Genomic DNA, 14,242 nt, shown 5'->3' on the forward strand with positions numbered 1-14,242 from the left:
CAGCTCTGATATAACCAGAGAAGCATAAATCTTTGTTAGTGTGGGATTTAGAAGACTTTCTCAGTGTAACTTAAAAGAACAGACTTGCTTGCTACATCTACATTAGTAAACAAAACAAGTCAAGAGGGACTTTTCAGGCATTGGGCCAGCTGCTTTGGCCAAACATTGCTAAGCTGTTTTGTTAGTCAGAATGGGTGGCAGTGCCCACATTGCCCAGAGAAAGGCCTGAAGCCTGTGCCATTCTCCACATCGTGCCCAGCTGGTCATTGGGGAGGGTTCTAGCTGGCCCACACTGAGCTGTGCCAGACTCCATCCAACTAAATAACTGTATGCATAGTCATGAACACACCTTCAGGCCCTTCCTCTAGCAATGTTTTATTTATAATCAACTAGATTATTTTTGTCTCCTGCTTTGAATGTGCAGAATGAGTTGCTGAGACAGCCCTGAATAGTTGGCCTCAGGGAGTGTGCTCCAGTCTCATTGGGATTTTGATTCTAGTTGGCACATCTATGTGTTTTGTCACATGCTAAGCTTCAGGGTATGGACCTACTCTATCACTTTGCAGATTTAACTCAATGTTTGTTTTAATCCCATACTTTTAAGACTTAATTTGCTTGACCATGCATAATGAAAGCTGGTGAATGCCTACTTCAAATATTTTTTTCTTTGGTCTCAGAAAGATCCTAAAACATCAGTGAAGCATATTTTTGTCCTGCCTTTCAGGCAGATCTGATTTTTTCAGAAAGTCAATCTTTGTTTTAATGTCACGTAGTGAGAAATCTTCATTGCTGAGAATATGTGTTGTACAGATTCATGTGCAACCATACAGATAGAAGAGTGATACTAACTGCACCAGAAAGAAAAATTAAATTCTTAACTTCATGTAGTAGCATCATCTCCCCTGGGAAAAGGACTGAGACTGAATGTACATTAAAAGTCCTTGCCCCGAAGTCAAAGAAATAACATTGCCTTTGATTTCAGTGGATTGAAACTGTTTTCACAGATGTGTTAGAATTGCAACTATTTTCATTAGGTCAAGAATAAAGGAAGAAGGGAGATTCTAGATAGCAGTGACAATAATGAAATACTGCTATTAGTAGACCAATTTAGAGAAATTTTGTCCCTCCAAGAAAAAGATGCTGTAGCAGTACAATAAACATGATTTCCTTTTAATTTTTCCTTGCTAGTGTCCAGATTATGAGTTATGCCAAAGAATTTCAGGACAAAGGCAAAATCCTGATTCAGGGGAGATATATCAGAGGAGCCAGTGGGATCCTGAAGTTATTGACAAGCATAAGAAAGAGAAAGATCAGGATGAAGAAGAGGATGAAGAAGAAGATGAAGACCAGGATGAAGAAGAAGAAGAAGGAGAAGAAGAAGTAAATATTGCTAACTTCTAAACAGTGCAAAATATTACAAAGTACTTTAGACAAAGTGAAAAAAATTCTGGTCTTCTAATATATCACCATACTATGTTATGATTTTATTTTGCTCAAATTTAATCTTAATTCCATTTCTGTCCTGCTTTAAGAGATGTAGGGTAACATTTAAACAGTAGGTTTTAATGATCAAATGTTGATCATTGTATAGCTTAACCTGGACTCAGTCTGACTGAAAAGTCACTGATCTGTTTCTTACCATAAGTTGAAAGTGTATATCAGGAGAAGAGTGGCACTGCCTGTTTCTTGATCTAGACAAATAAGAGAGTTATTCATTTTTGTTTATTGTAGCAACTTTTTACTAGTGTTTGCAGGACACTAACTAGTTTTCTGGTTTTGGCATTACACTACTACCAATTGATTTTTTATTTTTTTTTTTTTATGAAGATCTTAGTTTTGAATTCAAAAGGTCATATTTTTATAATAGGGGCCAGAGACTTATCAATGCAAGTTCTAGGCACATTGCTCTTAATTCATAGAAACTATACTTCATCAGGATAGGATCATGGTCAGAAGTCACTGGACTAATACTCATTGCAATATGCTCCAAAGCTATTTTATTTAAATTAGAGTGAAGACAAAAATAATTTTAATACTTTATTTCTTTGTCTTGAAATTTTATTTTGCAGACTGGAGAAGGTCCACGTAAGAAATTAGAATCTTTTCATCAGTTAGTGCAGAGGCCTGAAGATTTTCTTGAAAATGCAGAGAAAAGAATTGGAATGTACAAGGATATAATGCTTTCTCCTTTAGAAGTAAGAAAAAGCAAAGTAATATGATTATGCATAACAAAAGATTTTTAAAATATCTTGCACTGTTTTCATTGGTTTTTTTTTTCGTTTGAGATTTGCTGTATAGAGGTGGTCATACAACATATGCCAACATATATAAATATACCCGTACAACATATCCCCAAGCTCTGAAATTTATTCTGTAATCAGTGATACAAAGTAGTCATCTGTCGATGTTGTTTCTACTCTGCAGTCAAGATAAAGTAATCAACTTTGACTTTTAAAAGTGAAACCATACCTGCCACCACATGTGCTTTCTAAATCTAGAAGTGAAATATTTGAAGACTCCATTGTTTCATTGCCATTACCACAGTCCATTCCAGAATGCAATCCCATAAGTAATCTGCACCTATTGTCTTCCACTCCAATAAATTCCCTTTCTCAACTGCTTTATTGCCTGCAGATTTATATACACGGTAATTAGCTCATTAGTTTGTTTTACAACTCATTTAATTTCTGAAGCTATGGCATTTTCTTTCCCTGCTGTGTTCAGGAAAGTGGATATCCTGTATATTTCTTCCCCTCCTTCCCCCCACAAAAAAGAAAAAAACCTGAAGACCAGTGGAATAGTTTATTATTTTCGGGTTTGTTTTTTGTTTGTTTGTTTGTTTGTTTTGATTTGATTTGGGGTTTTGGATTTTTTTTGTGTGCTTGCTTTTTTTATTTTTAATCTATTAGTACAAGCAACTGCAAAATCCTCATATTTGATGCTCACTTGACAATTACCGTTTATGGCTTTCAATTTCCCTATGGATTAGTTAAGCCTATAGATAAAATTGTGCAAAAGTGGTATAATGGTCTTTGCTGGAGTAACAAACTTGTTACTGCTGTGAAGGGGAAAACAAAAAATGTGGTATCTTTAATCATTACACAGTCTCACATGGATTTCTTGTAAGTGAGCTAATGGAGAGTTGTTTAGATTAAATTACTTTAGGATGTATACTAAACTTCAACAGTTTCAACACATTCCACTGGTTGGTAGGGTTCACATAGGGTTCACTAGCAATGAATATATTGGTGAAGATGCTCAGTGGTCCACTAATACATTAAAAGAACATAGGGTTTTATCAATTGCCCCAGGCAGAGTTTGAGATGATGAAATTGAAATTGAAACAAAAAGCTTGTAAGACGTGCAGCTTGCACTGATAGGGAGACAGGCAGAACAAACTTGGGAGAGCACACTTTGATTTCTTGATAAATTGTTGGGATTAAAATGGCCTGAAATAATTGTGAAATACTTCAGTGAGGAAGGATATCTATGAACAACTACAACATGTGAAATAATTGTCTAGACCTCCGTACTTCAGACAATCTGCAACCTTCAATCTGTGGGGATTTAGTTAGTTAAAACTGAGTCAATAAATGGGATGCTACTGTTTAAACTCAAACGCTGTGGATGTACTAATAAGACTGTAAGACCATTGTATATAAGAGAAATACAAACTATTATGCTCTCTTTAGAAGAGTATTAGAAAGAATTAATTAGATATTATCTATTTCTACCAAAGGTAGAGCAGATGATTTAATTTACAGTATAGGAGACAGACTAGATGAAATTAACCAGGAAATGGAGCTCTGACCATAAATGCAGTGAAGATCTGGAACTGATTACCAAAAGTTGTAAAGTCACCTTCAATAGGCCTTTGTAGGCTTGAGGTTTGACTAGCATTTGTCAGGAATGGAGTGAGTGTTCTCAGTCCTCAGAGAGAGGCATTAACAATGGACCTGGGATGTTTTTTTAGTCTAAGACATTATTTTCTAGTGTGAAAATTTAAAATAAGGAAAATAAAATATATGGTCCAAATTTTAATGGAATTGGGAGTCAGGACCAAAATTAAAATATTGGTCTCATGACTGGCATTTCCAAGAAATGTATTAATTGAGATTGTCATAATTTTCCAGCAAAGAATTAAGGTAGTTAGACAATTAAAAGTTGAATTCATACACAAAATGTTACTATATCTTGATATTTTTTTAGGTCTTGCATTTGAGCTAAAACATCTAAGCTATCTTCTGAACCCATTGTAACTCCAGTTTTGGCATTATCTCTGTATTTATCTGTCATCAAATGAAAGTTAATCTCCAGAAGATTTTATAAGCCATTAATACAATGAATCTTGATTTTGCTGAAGTCCCCAGGGGTCCAACCTTTGATATGTATAGGAAGAGAATGAGCTTTGGTGTCATTATCTGGTTAACTGTACTCAACTGACAGCTATGTTCTTAAACAGGAATTTCTGGCTCACCATGATTGTCGCTATCTTATTGAGGTGGATGGAAGTCAGGAAGCAGATCATGTCTTTGAGGTAAGTAAACTATGCACCAGCTAAGTTAACCTCCACTAGAAAATAATTTCTCAATTCTGGGGATTGTTTTCCCGTTGGCAAAATTTTAAGTTGTGTTTAAAACACATTCATTTACTATTAGAAACATGACTTTTGACATACTTGTGTTCCTTCTTCTATTAGTTGTAAGATTCACTGCTCTGCCTCCAGTCTTACATATATGTTACATGAGAGTATTTCCAGGCAAGCTGCAAACTTTTTTATTATGTCCATCTGGTTTCAGTGCTTTTTCTGACCTATATTAACGTAAAATATAATGAGAAATTGAAACGTTTTCCGTATGATATATTTGCAAAACTGGTTTATTTGATGCTTGTGTCTAAAATATATTTTGTATAATGGAATATAATTTTAATTCATTTTGATTTTGTTTTGCAATGTAATGGAAGACCCTTGATTCTTGTAAGAATTCTGCTGAGTGTTTGTATCTAGATTTTTAGCTTGTAACAGAGTAACTTGTTCTTCCTGTTAAAAAACCTAGAATGGTAAATTTTGAAGATAAATAACCTTATCCTCTGCTTCACAAATAAAAAGTTGCTTCATATCAGAACCTAGAGTATGAGGTTGAAAATTAAGTAGGAGATTGTCTTTGACAAGGTAGGAAATGAACTTTTCCTGCATTTTCTCCTCTGTTTGAAATAAATTGTATTATTATAATTCTGTAAGTTAATTATTTCAGTTTATACTAAACTCTACCAAGAGTGATCCTATGGGAAAAAAATAAAGCAGTAATTTTGCAGCATTAGAATGTACAATTTCCTCATTTATGATCCGTTTGTGAACGTTACAACACAAAATTTATAGTAAGTGCAATCAAGTTATGTTATGATTCCAACCATTTTACCTACAAGGAAGGCAAAAGCCTATAATAAAAGTAGCCCAAACATGACAGAATTTGCTTTTTCATTTCAAGAGTACTTGCATTCAATCAATACTTCAAATAAACTTAATATCATCTGATTCTCATTGGTAGGCATTTGGTTTAAACACCTTAAACTACCCAAAGTTGTATTGCTTCTGAATGTGCATAATCAGATTTCCTAAAGAGATTTGCCTCTTTTTTTCCAATTGGAGCTGATCTGAGTACTTGCACTGCCTTGAAGGAGCCTTCACAGTCTTATCCTTTAGTAGGCTTGGGATTCACAGCATAATGAGGAAATAGGTCTGTGACTTGGCTTTTTGCACTGCCCGTATCTACCAAATAGCTTCTTAAAATCCAGCTCAGTAACTAGCATGAGTCTGAGTTAGAAACTGGGCCTTGGTGTTTACGTAGCTCTTATATAAATCATAAGTTACAGTTTTAAATAGATTTTAGGGGCCCTTCTGAAGACAAAAGCAGTTTTGATTGGTACTAAATCAAGACTTATTTTCTCTTCAGGCAGTGGCAGGCCGACTTGAGTCTATGGATGTTCAAAATGCAGCTCCTATAATCAGACTTCAAAGTGAAGAAGAAGAAGAAACACTGGAGGGAAAGCAAAATGTAGGCGTGCTTTTCTAAAGTGTGATTGACTGTAATAACTAGAATTATTTGTCTTTTCTGCTGTAAGATTATATTATAGCATCTTTGTTTCACAACAATCAGTTTGTTTTATCATGTTGTAAGGGTATTTTGTAAGAATTGACCTTTCAGAAATGAGAATTTAAGGTCATTCTGGGACTGAAATCCACTTTAAAAAGTATGAAAATTTTAAAAATCTGTCTTTCCCAAAGAAAACCCAGGTAATTATTATAATAAAACTTTGAACAAAATGTTTGTTTTAGCAATAGGGGAAAAATTAATTCCTTCCAAGGAAATAAAGAAACTTTAGTCAAAGGGTTACAATCTCAGCAACTGACTCTTAGCTCAGTCTACTCTTTTCCTGAATAAGAAACGACATACTAATCCAAATATAGCAACATTCTGCCTAACTGAAATCACATTTATTCTATTTTCCTGTAATTAATTGGAAACATGACAAGTTAGTGGTGAATTTTGCTGAATCATGACAACTATAATTTGTGTCCCTTCCAAATAAAACTGAAAACCAGAAGTTTTGCACGAATGTCATCACCTGTATTTAGTTGGGATCATCTTTCCTATTTCTTAAACAAAACTTTGAATATATGAATGGAAGTATAATGGGCTTCAGAGAAATACCCCTCCCTTCACTTTTCTGTTTTCTCCGTTCTTAACAAATTCATAAGTGAAAGGCTTTCTGTGTCAGAGATTGTCTGTATTTATTACTTAGTTTGTGTGTTTGTTTTAGTTTGTGTATAAGCTTTTAGTAATCACAGTATTCAGGGCAAAGAGTTCTGCATCTTAACATTATGTACAGAATTGCTTCCCTTTGTGTTGAACCTGCAGCCTTTTAGTGCAGTGTCCTCCAGGATGCAGAAGTCAGTGAATAGTTTGGTTCTCTACATCTACCCTCTAGTAACTCATGATTTCAGACTTCTGTCCTGCTCTTATATAGCTATACTGAAGAATTCCAGTCTGTATAATTTTATTCCTTCTTACACAACAATCTTCTTGTGGGATTGATCAATTATACTACCTTTCTCTGAAACTTAGGCAATTTTGCTGTGTCCTTTCTGAGATTAGGGCAGCTGGAAGCCCATTACAGTAAAGACAGGGGCAATATTTAAACAATTCAAATATAAACCGTTATCATCTGTTCTCTCCATCCTCAGCATTCCTAGCATTTAAGTTGGTTTTCTGACTGCTCTTGGGCATTGAAAAAATGTTTTCACAGAGGGATTTATTTCTGAGTAGTGATAGTCAGTGAAAATTCATAACTTTCTCTGTAAAACTGCAATTTTAATTCCTGCCTTTGTTGGTTTTGAAAGTTTTTCTGCAGTTCTTCAAGCCAGCACTTTTCCATACTATTCTGAATTTAAAGTCACCATGACTTTAGGATTCATTCACTATTCACATTCTAAAAAGGCTACTAAACTTATTCCTATCATATGATATTTCTGCATGCCTAAAATAGGTATTTAATATTGCTATTCCCTGACACAGATCATGGTTATTTTTTCATACTCTTTAGAAGAAATCTTAGCCATTTTCTGTTGCCTTCAATAAATGGCTCTTTACAATTTTCAATTTCTAAAAATAATAAATAAAGCCTACAGGAACTATTTTAAGTACTATTTCTTTTAAATAGACCTGAAAAATGAAGTAATTTCTCTTTAAAATTTTCCTACAATTCTGAAATAAATGCTTTTTTTTTTAATGCTCTAAAAAGCATGATGTGGTTTTCTTTTTAAGTTTGCTTATTTTCCATCAAAAGGTTTAAAAAAAATCTAATAAAACAGCATATCTAGCTTCAGACAAAAATTACACTTGCAATTATTGCTATTTTAATAAACAGGATGAACTTTTCCGGGCTCTGTCATCTTGCAAGCTGATAGCACCCAGGTACCGATGGCGTAGGAGCAGGTGGGGACAAGTGTGTCCCGTGGCTCTAAAAGAAGGGGACATTGTAATGGGAAACCCAGAGTTTGCTGTGAGGTTAGTGGAATTTTAAATTCTTAAGTTTCATATCTATTTTATGAGTTAACTGTCTATATCTGTTAGCTACTCTTCTGTTTGAAGTTTTCTAGGTAAAATGTACGTACTGTCATCTGAAGAGGCATTGAAAAAGTTTGTGTTGAATCCACGGCCTTACCTCTTACCTCCAATGCCAACTTGTCCTTGTAAAGTATTTGTATTTGGTCCTCCATTCTCTGGAAGAACAACTATTTGTAATTTAATTGCACACAATTATAAAGGAAAGGTAGGTTCATAAATGTCTTAGATCAGCTGGGGCTTGGGAATCAGTTAAGCACATTTTTGTCATGTTATTAACATTCAAACTACAAATAGAGGGATTACAGAGGAACGTTGGATTTTAGTGAAATTGATTTTTATAAACGTAGCTATAGATCAAAAATACTTCTAATATACCCTCTTACATTGCAGTTGTCTTAGTATTAGAATATTGTGAATAACTTTTATATCTAAGATAATTAAATATAAATGCAAATTAAAAATAATTTAATTTTCGAAGAAACCACAACCCTGCACTTGAATTACATGTAAATTTTTCTGAAATCTGCAGAGTTTTTCCAGAATCACTTCACTTTATAGAAATTTCATCAGATGCTATATTCGTGTTCTGTGATATTTGTATTTTTTCAAATCATTTCACTAGGTTCTTGATATGGACAAACTCATTCAACAATATAAAGAATCACAAAAAAAACCCAGTGAGGAATTGCAATCAGATGCAGTAGAAAAGGCTATAGCAGCAGTGAAAAATAGATTGGAATCGGAAGAACAATCAGGTGAATAAGCTGTTCCATAGTCTTTGAAGCTGTCTTATTTGCTTTACGTTATTTAATTGAAGCAGTTGCTGTCACTTTGACTTAGAAAAAGTTGCAGAAGTTGTTATGATTGCTATGCTTTAAATATGAACTAAATGAACATGGCAGTGAAGGGAATAGCTCAGTTAAATTTAGTATTTTTTACATATATATATATAAATCCTTTGAATTTGAGTTTTCCTTTGAATAAGAGTTTTCTGAGCTCTGAGCTGAACGAAGAAATTAGTTCTGACTGACACTAGTTGAAAACATTCCGTTCTAATGACTTTCTGACAAGTTAAATCTCTGCAAAAATGAAATATTCAACAAGAAAGCAGCTTGTCAGCTGGACTGATGTGAATCCACAATCTACAGATTTTTCATTTTGGAGCAGCCTTCCAAGAATGCTGTCACAGATGGCACATTCATAACTCGTTCCAGCTCTGGTCACATTTAGACTTTTTAAGCTGCCTAGTTTTCTGCAACTTGACAAATTCAATAAATATATTGAAAAGGTGAAAATAATATTTTAGTATCTTTTAAACAAAGTTCGTGGGTTTTTCCCAAGGAAGTTCAATGGAGGCTTTTCAAAATAATTTCTTTTGAAATGAAAATACTCAATTGAATTAGAATTCTCTTTTTCTAGATAGCTCTAGTTGTGGTTGGACAATTGGGCTATTTTGTCTTATTCATCTAAGCAAGGAATTGTGTTTGACTTCCTCATAGGTAGATCTAACAAAAGGTCAGTGTATTCTTCTAGAGCTGAAAAACTGGTCCTGACAGTGATAAAAAATCATTGGCATTGCAGTAGGAATAATGATGAGCTATGACACCAAAATTGAAACACTTAAAGTGTTACTTCCAGATTCCTGGCTATGTAAATACTTCTGAGGACAGGGATGTGAAATCCTATTAGAATTAATGAGAAATTAATCCTAACTGAAAACTTTAGAGAGCTCAAGCAATTTTATTGCAAAACTGAAGTACAAACAGAGGATATATTTTCCCTTACATAACTTTTTGTACTATAAGATTGTTTCAGAATTTTTGAATAGATAAGGAGATGTTTGGGTTTGAGCCGCATTGAGTTGTTTTTGCATAATGGAAATTATTAATATGCTGCCCCTTTTCTAAGCACTTTGTAACTTGGCAAAAATAACCTGATGAATGTGTACATTTGTGCATGTAAAAAGTGTAAATACAATAATTGAAAAATCTTGATATAAATATGGAAAGTAAATATGGCATTTTTCCCCTAATTATACTCATAGTAGATACTGCAGTTGGCTAAAAGAGTTCTTCACCAAGTTTTATAAAATTGATAACTGTGAGTGTTCCTTAATAACCTTTAAAATAATTACAGTTGTTGTGCCAGCAATTAATAAGAAAATGTGTGTCCAATATGAATGTTTTGCACATCATAAGAAATGCAGTCTACTTTATTGTTTAAAATACATTGCCTTGATCTAAAGTTTGTATTGATTGAATAATTAGTCTGGTCAATCTTTTGATTCAGGAATCAGAGGGAAAGCAAATCAAAGGACATTCTAGCATGCTGTAAGTGCCTGATTGTTTTAGTACAGAAATGTCACTCTGTTCATATTGAAACAATATTTAACTTAGAGATAGAAAATACTATACAGTTAAAAAGGTTGAGTTTTTCATACTGAGAGAGCAAACCAAGATCTTAGTTTATGAGGCACACTCTACATCTACATTCAGAACTGGTGTTTGTTTCTTTCTCAGAGCAATTGTGTACTGCTTAAAATGACTGCTGCGCTGGAGTTATGATTTGATGCTTTGAATCCTAATTTCTAATTTTTCTGTGAAGTGCATTTAAAAAATCTGTGTTGTTAGGAATACCAGAGATAACTGCAGACCACCCAGAAGTTCAAGTAATGGTAGAAGAAGCCATGACAAGTGCATCAGTCTCTGAAGATATGTCACCACAAATATATGCAGAAGTACTGAAGGGAGCTATTGCAGAGGTGAGACTACACGTACTATGTAGCAAAGTACTTTTTTCCTAGGAGCAACTTGTAACAGTTTATACATTATCCATATATTTTCTTAAATTTTCCATTTGAGAGATCCGTTTCATTTATATCACATAGCACAAAAGCTTACATGGGATTGAGGACACACTGAGGAAGATCATGAAAGACAAACCTATTGAGGACTTTTATTGTCCTTTATATATAATAAAAATGTATGTGTGCATATGTGTATATATATTCAAACACTTATACAGAAATTATTTCTGTGTTGCGAATTACCTGAGCTATAAATTGTTAATGGCTGGAAGATTATCTGAGAGATCACTCTCTGCTTGCTCTATTCTTTTATTTTTAGTCAGTATTAAGGAGGTTAACACCAGATGTAAGACTTTGAAAATAATTGTTTATGAAGATTTATTCAAGAATTTTGAAATATTTTAAATTTGTTCAATGGTATGTAACTATTGTCACTGGAGTGTAAATTCTTTATAGGCAAGCTTAAAGTATCACTATTGCATTAGTCTCTTCTTGTTTGAAATGTCTTTTATTTCATTCAGACATCTAAAATTATAAATGTCTTAGTTTTTATTGACCAATTTTGTATTGTGCAGTCCTTTTTGTACAGCTAACTTAAGCTTCTTTATATTCCTGAATGTGACATTTTCTAACAGCTTATGAAGACGAACAAAGACAGGTTTCCCGGTGCTTCAAAAAGAGGAGGGTGGGTAGTGGATAACTACCCTCTGTCAGCAGACCACTGGTCAGCTTTATCAGAAGAAGGACTTCTACCTGACACTGTTGTCTGTCTGAAGGATACAGAAAAAGATGGTTAGTAAATGCACCCTAATGCAACTTTGAAGAAGAAAACAAATGTTTTCTTTTTTTTTTTCTGTGTTGATATTTGTATATAAAACATGAGAAAAACTAGTAGTTATGTCCCATTTATAAAGCTTCAGGGGTCTAGAGAAAGAATAATCCGGTGAATCAACAAGAGTACCATCATTTCTTACAATTTGGAATAAGGGAATTACACAGATTTTAAAGCAGGAATGCTTTGCTATAACAATAAAGAAGATTGCTCCTATTTTTAACCAATTTTCAATTTTCTCCTATTTACAACCAGCAGGACCAGTAGACTCTTTTAGCATCTAGATTTTTGTATTTGGCTGGCTGGCTGGCCACCACCTTGTGATGTGGCTCTTGGTCAAATTTCTCTGCCTTGGTTTTCCCATTTGCAAAATCAAGTTAGAGGTAGGAAATTTCTCAGCTCAAGAGAAAAGGCAAGGGGGGAAATACTTGTAAGCAGATGGATCTTGTTCTCCATTCTGGGATCAAAAAAACCTTAGTAACTTCCTACCCAGATGGATACAATAGCTTAGTATCCATGAATTCAGCATAAGGGATTTTTACTTCATTCTTTCAAGCCAAAAGGAAGGTTGGCACTAGGCATCAATAACTGAACACATTCATATACTGTTAAAAGTTTGTCTGTCAAATCATGTCTTCATGGATTATATCTGCTTGATTCATACCACACCACAAGTTTAATTGACCTTTGGCAATGTTTTATCATTACCTGTTCATTATCAAAAAGTCTTTCAGTGGCAGAAACTTCCATTGAAGAAAGGCATGATTGATCTATTCACATATAGTTCAAGAAAATTCAGTAGATCCCCAGCATTGTAATCAGTCCCGAGATCTTTTCAAACCCTTTTCCTTGAATATAAAAAATCAACCTGAGAAAATCAAAGTTACACAGTTTACTCAGAATAGATTCTGCATTTCAAAAGCCCCAAACTTTTCAGAAGTGTGTCAACTGATCAGCAAATCATCCTCACAACTCAGGAATAGTACCTAAACTACTTAGTCACAGAGTTTTGTGAACTTTTGTAACTGAAAGTGTCTCAGTGTGCCCAGAGCTCATACACAGACTAAATACTGACTGAGCATTTCTATGAGACAGTTCTAGATCCAGTGTTTGTCAGAAAATCATATTTGCAGAAGCTGTCATTCAAGACTTCATCTCAGACATTTTCAGAAAGAACCTAGGGGCAAATTACATTTCCATGCCTCATCTTTGCTTCCCAGCCATTCCAAGCTTAATGAAATGATCATGAACCTAGTTTCTGGGACAGAGTGCACTGTCCTTTCATACAACCACAAAAAGCACCTTCTTCCTGTAGCTGGCATATGGCAATGAAATGTCAATACTGTGTGCTAAATAATAAACATCAGCATTCTACCTCTAGTCTGCACTGCAGGGAGAGCACTAAGGTGGGACAGATTCTTTCAGAATTATATTAAATTTCTCTTCACTTCTCAGAATTTATCAAATTAGTGAATTAGTTGGATAGAAGAAAAGGTAATCTCATCATCCCTGTAAGGTTTTAATCTAGATCCAACATTTTTGAAACACATAATTCTTCATGATAACCGTGTTGAAAATTGGTCAGTAACTTCTCCCTTTTTTTAAAAGATTTATTTTGTGACGGGAAGAACTTGGGAATTCGTAGCAGAGGCTTTCAAATTAAGGTCTTTTTAGAGCCTTCCTATTATGTGCTTCCTTCCTGCAATATACATCTCTCTGCCATTTCCCATAGTTCTCAAAACCTAGCTCTGAATTACTTGCTCTAATCTGAACAACTTATTTTATACTCTTGGAGTATAAAAATTTGGCTAAAAATGTAGCTTTTTGCTTATGGATACATTTCCTTGAATTTGGCTATTTTGTTTCACTTTATTCTTTTTATTTGCACAACTGTGTTGACTCTTGATTCCCATTCATTTCTGTTATTTAAATAATCATGTAGTTCTGAAGCTTAAATTTTCACAGCATTTGAGTCATTACTTTGTAAGCTGTTCTCTGACCTAGTCTAAACTCCTGTAAGTCCACTGATGAAAACGGGTTTCAGCCACACAGCCATATATAAATCTCTTTGTCAAAGTAAATAAATCGGTAGAGTTCCTAGTAGGAACAGCATATTCTTCATTTCTGCCAACCAGCTGTAGTGGTAGAGGTATGTACATTGTTTGTATTTTTATTTGAATGTTTTTCATTTGTTTCTTCATAGCTTTCTTTGTACACTTGCAAATGAAATAAATGTCAGAGTAACACATGATATATGAAAGTATAAGATAAATCATTTCAATTCTGTCTCCCTTTATAGCCTTTATAACCTTCCAATATCCCAGATTCAGTTTTTAGGTGTTTTAAATTGAAAAAAAGCTCTAAAACTGTAGAAATCAACAGCATAATAACATTTCAGTGGTATATATGCTTTTTGTTGACTTTAAAAGAAAGTTGTCAATAATTTATTAAATGGTGTTCCTAACTCAATGACTT

The 14,242-nt window shown here is 34.0% G+C and overlaps 1 protein-coding gene across 7 annotated transcripts in view; it reads left to right on the top strand.

Annotated features, from left to right (window-relative positions):
* AK9 (adenylate kinase 9) overlaps positions 1 to 14,242 on the top strand; it is a 59,852-nt gene that overhangs the window by 9,896 nt on the left and 35,714 nt on the right. For 6 of the 7 annotated variants that reach the window (XM_088161915.1, XM_088161917.1, XM_088161916.1 and 3 more), the window contains 9 exons: positions 1,189 to 1,380; positions 2,070 to 2,195; positions 4,463 to 4,537; positions 5,955 to 6,056; positions 7,930 to 8,069; positions 8,154 to 8,334; positions 8,752 to 8,884; positions 10,760 to 10,890; positions 11,571 to 11,727. In XM_088161915.1, coding sequence (XP_088018041.1) covers positions 1,189 to 1,380; positions 2,070 to 2,195; positions 4,463 to 4,537; positions 5,955 to 6,056; positions 7,930 to 8,069; positions 8,154 to 8,334; positions 8,752 to 8,884; positions 10,760 to 10,890; positions 11,571 to 11,727 — 1,237 coding nt within the window. The remainder of the gene's footprint in view (positions 1 to 1,188; positions 1,381 to 2,069; positions 2,196 to 4,462; positions 4,538 to 5,954; positions 6,057 to 7,929; positions 8,070 to 8,153; positions 8,335 to 8,751; positions 8,885 to 10,759; positions 10,891 to 11,570; positions 11,728 to 14,242) is intronic. The other variant, XM_088161919.1, reaches the window with a different exon arrangement.

Source organism: Sturnus vulgaris, chromosome 3, assembly GCF_052056855.1.
Source record: "Sturnus vulgaris isolate bStuVul1 chromosome 3, bStuVul1.hap1, whole genome shotgun sequence".
NCBI lineage: Eukaryota > Metazoa > Chordata > Aves > Passeriformes > Sturnidae > Sturnus > Sturnus vulgaris.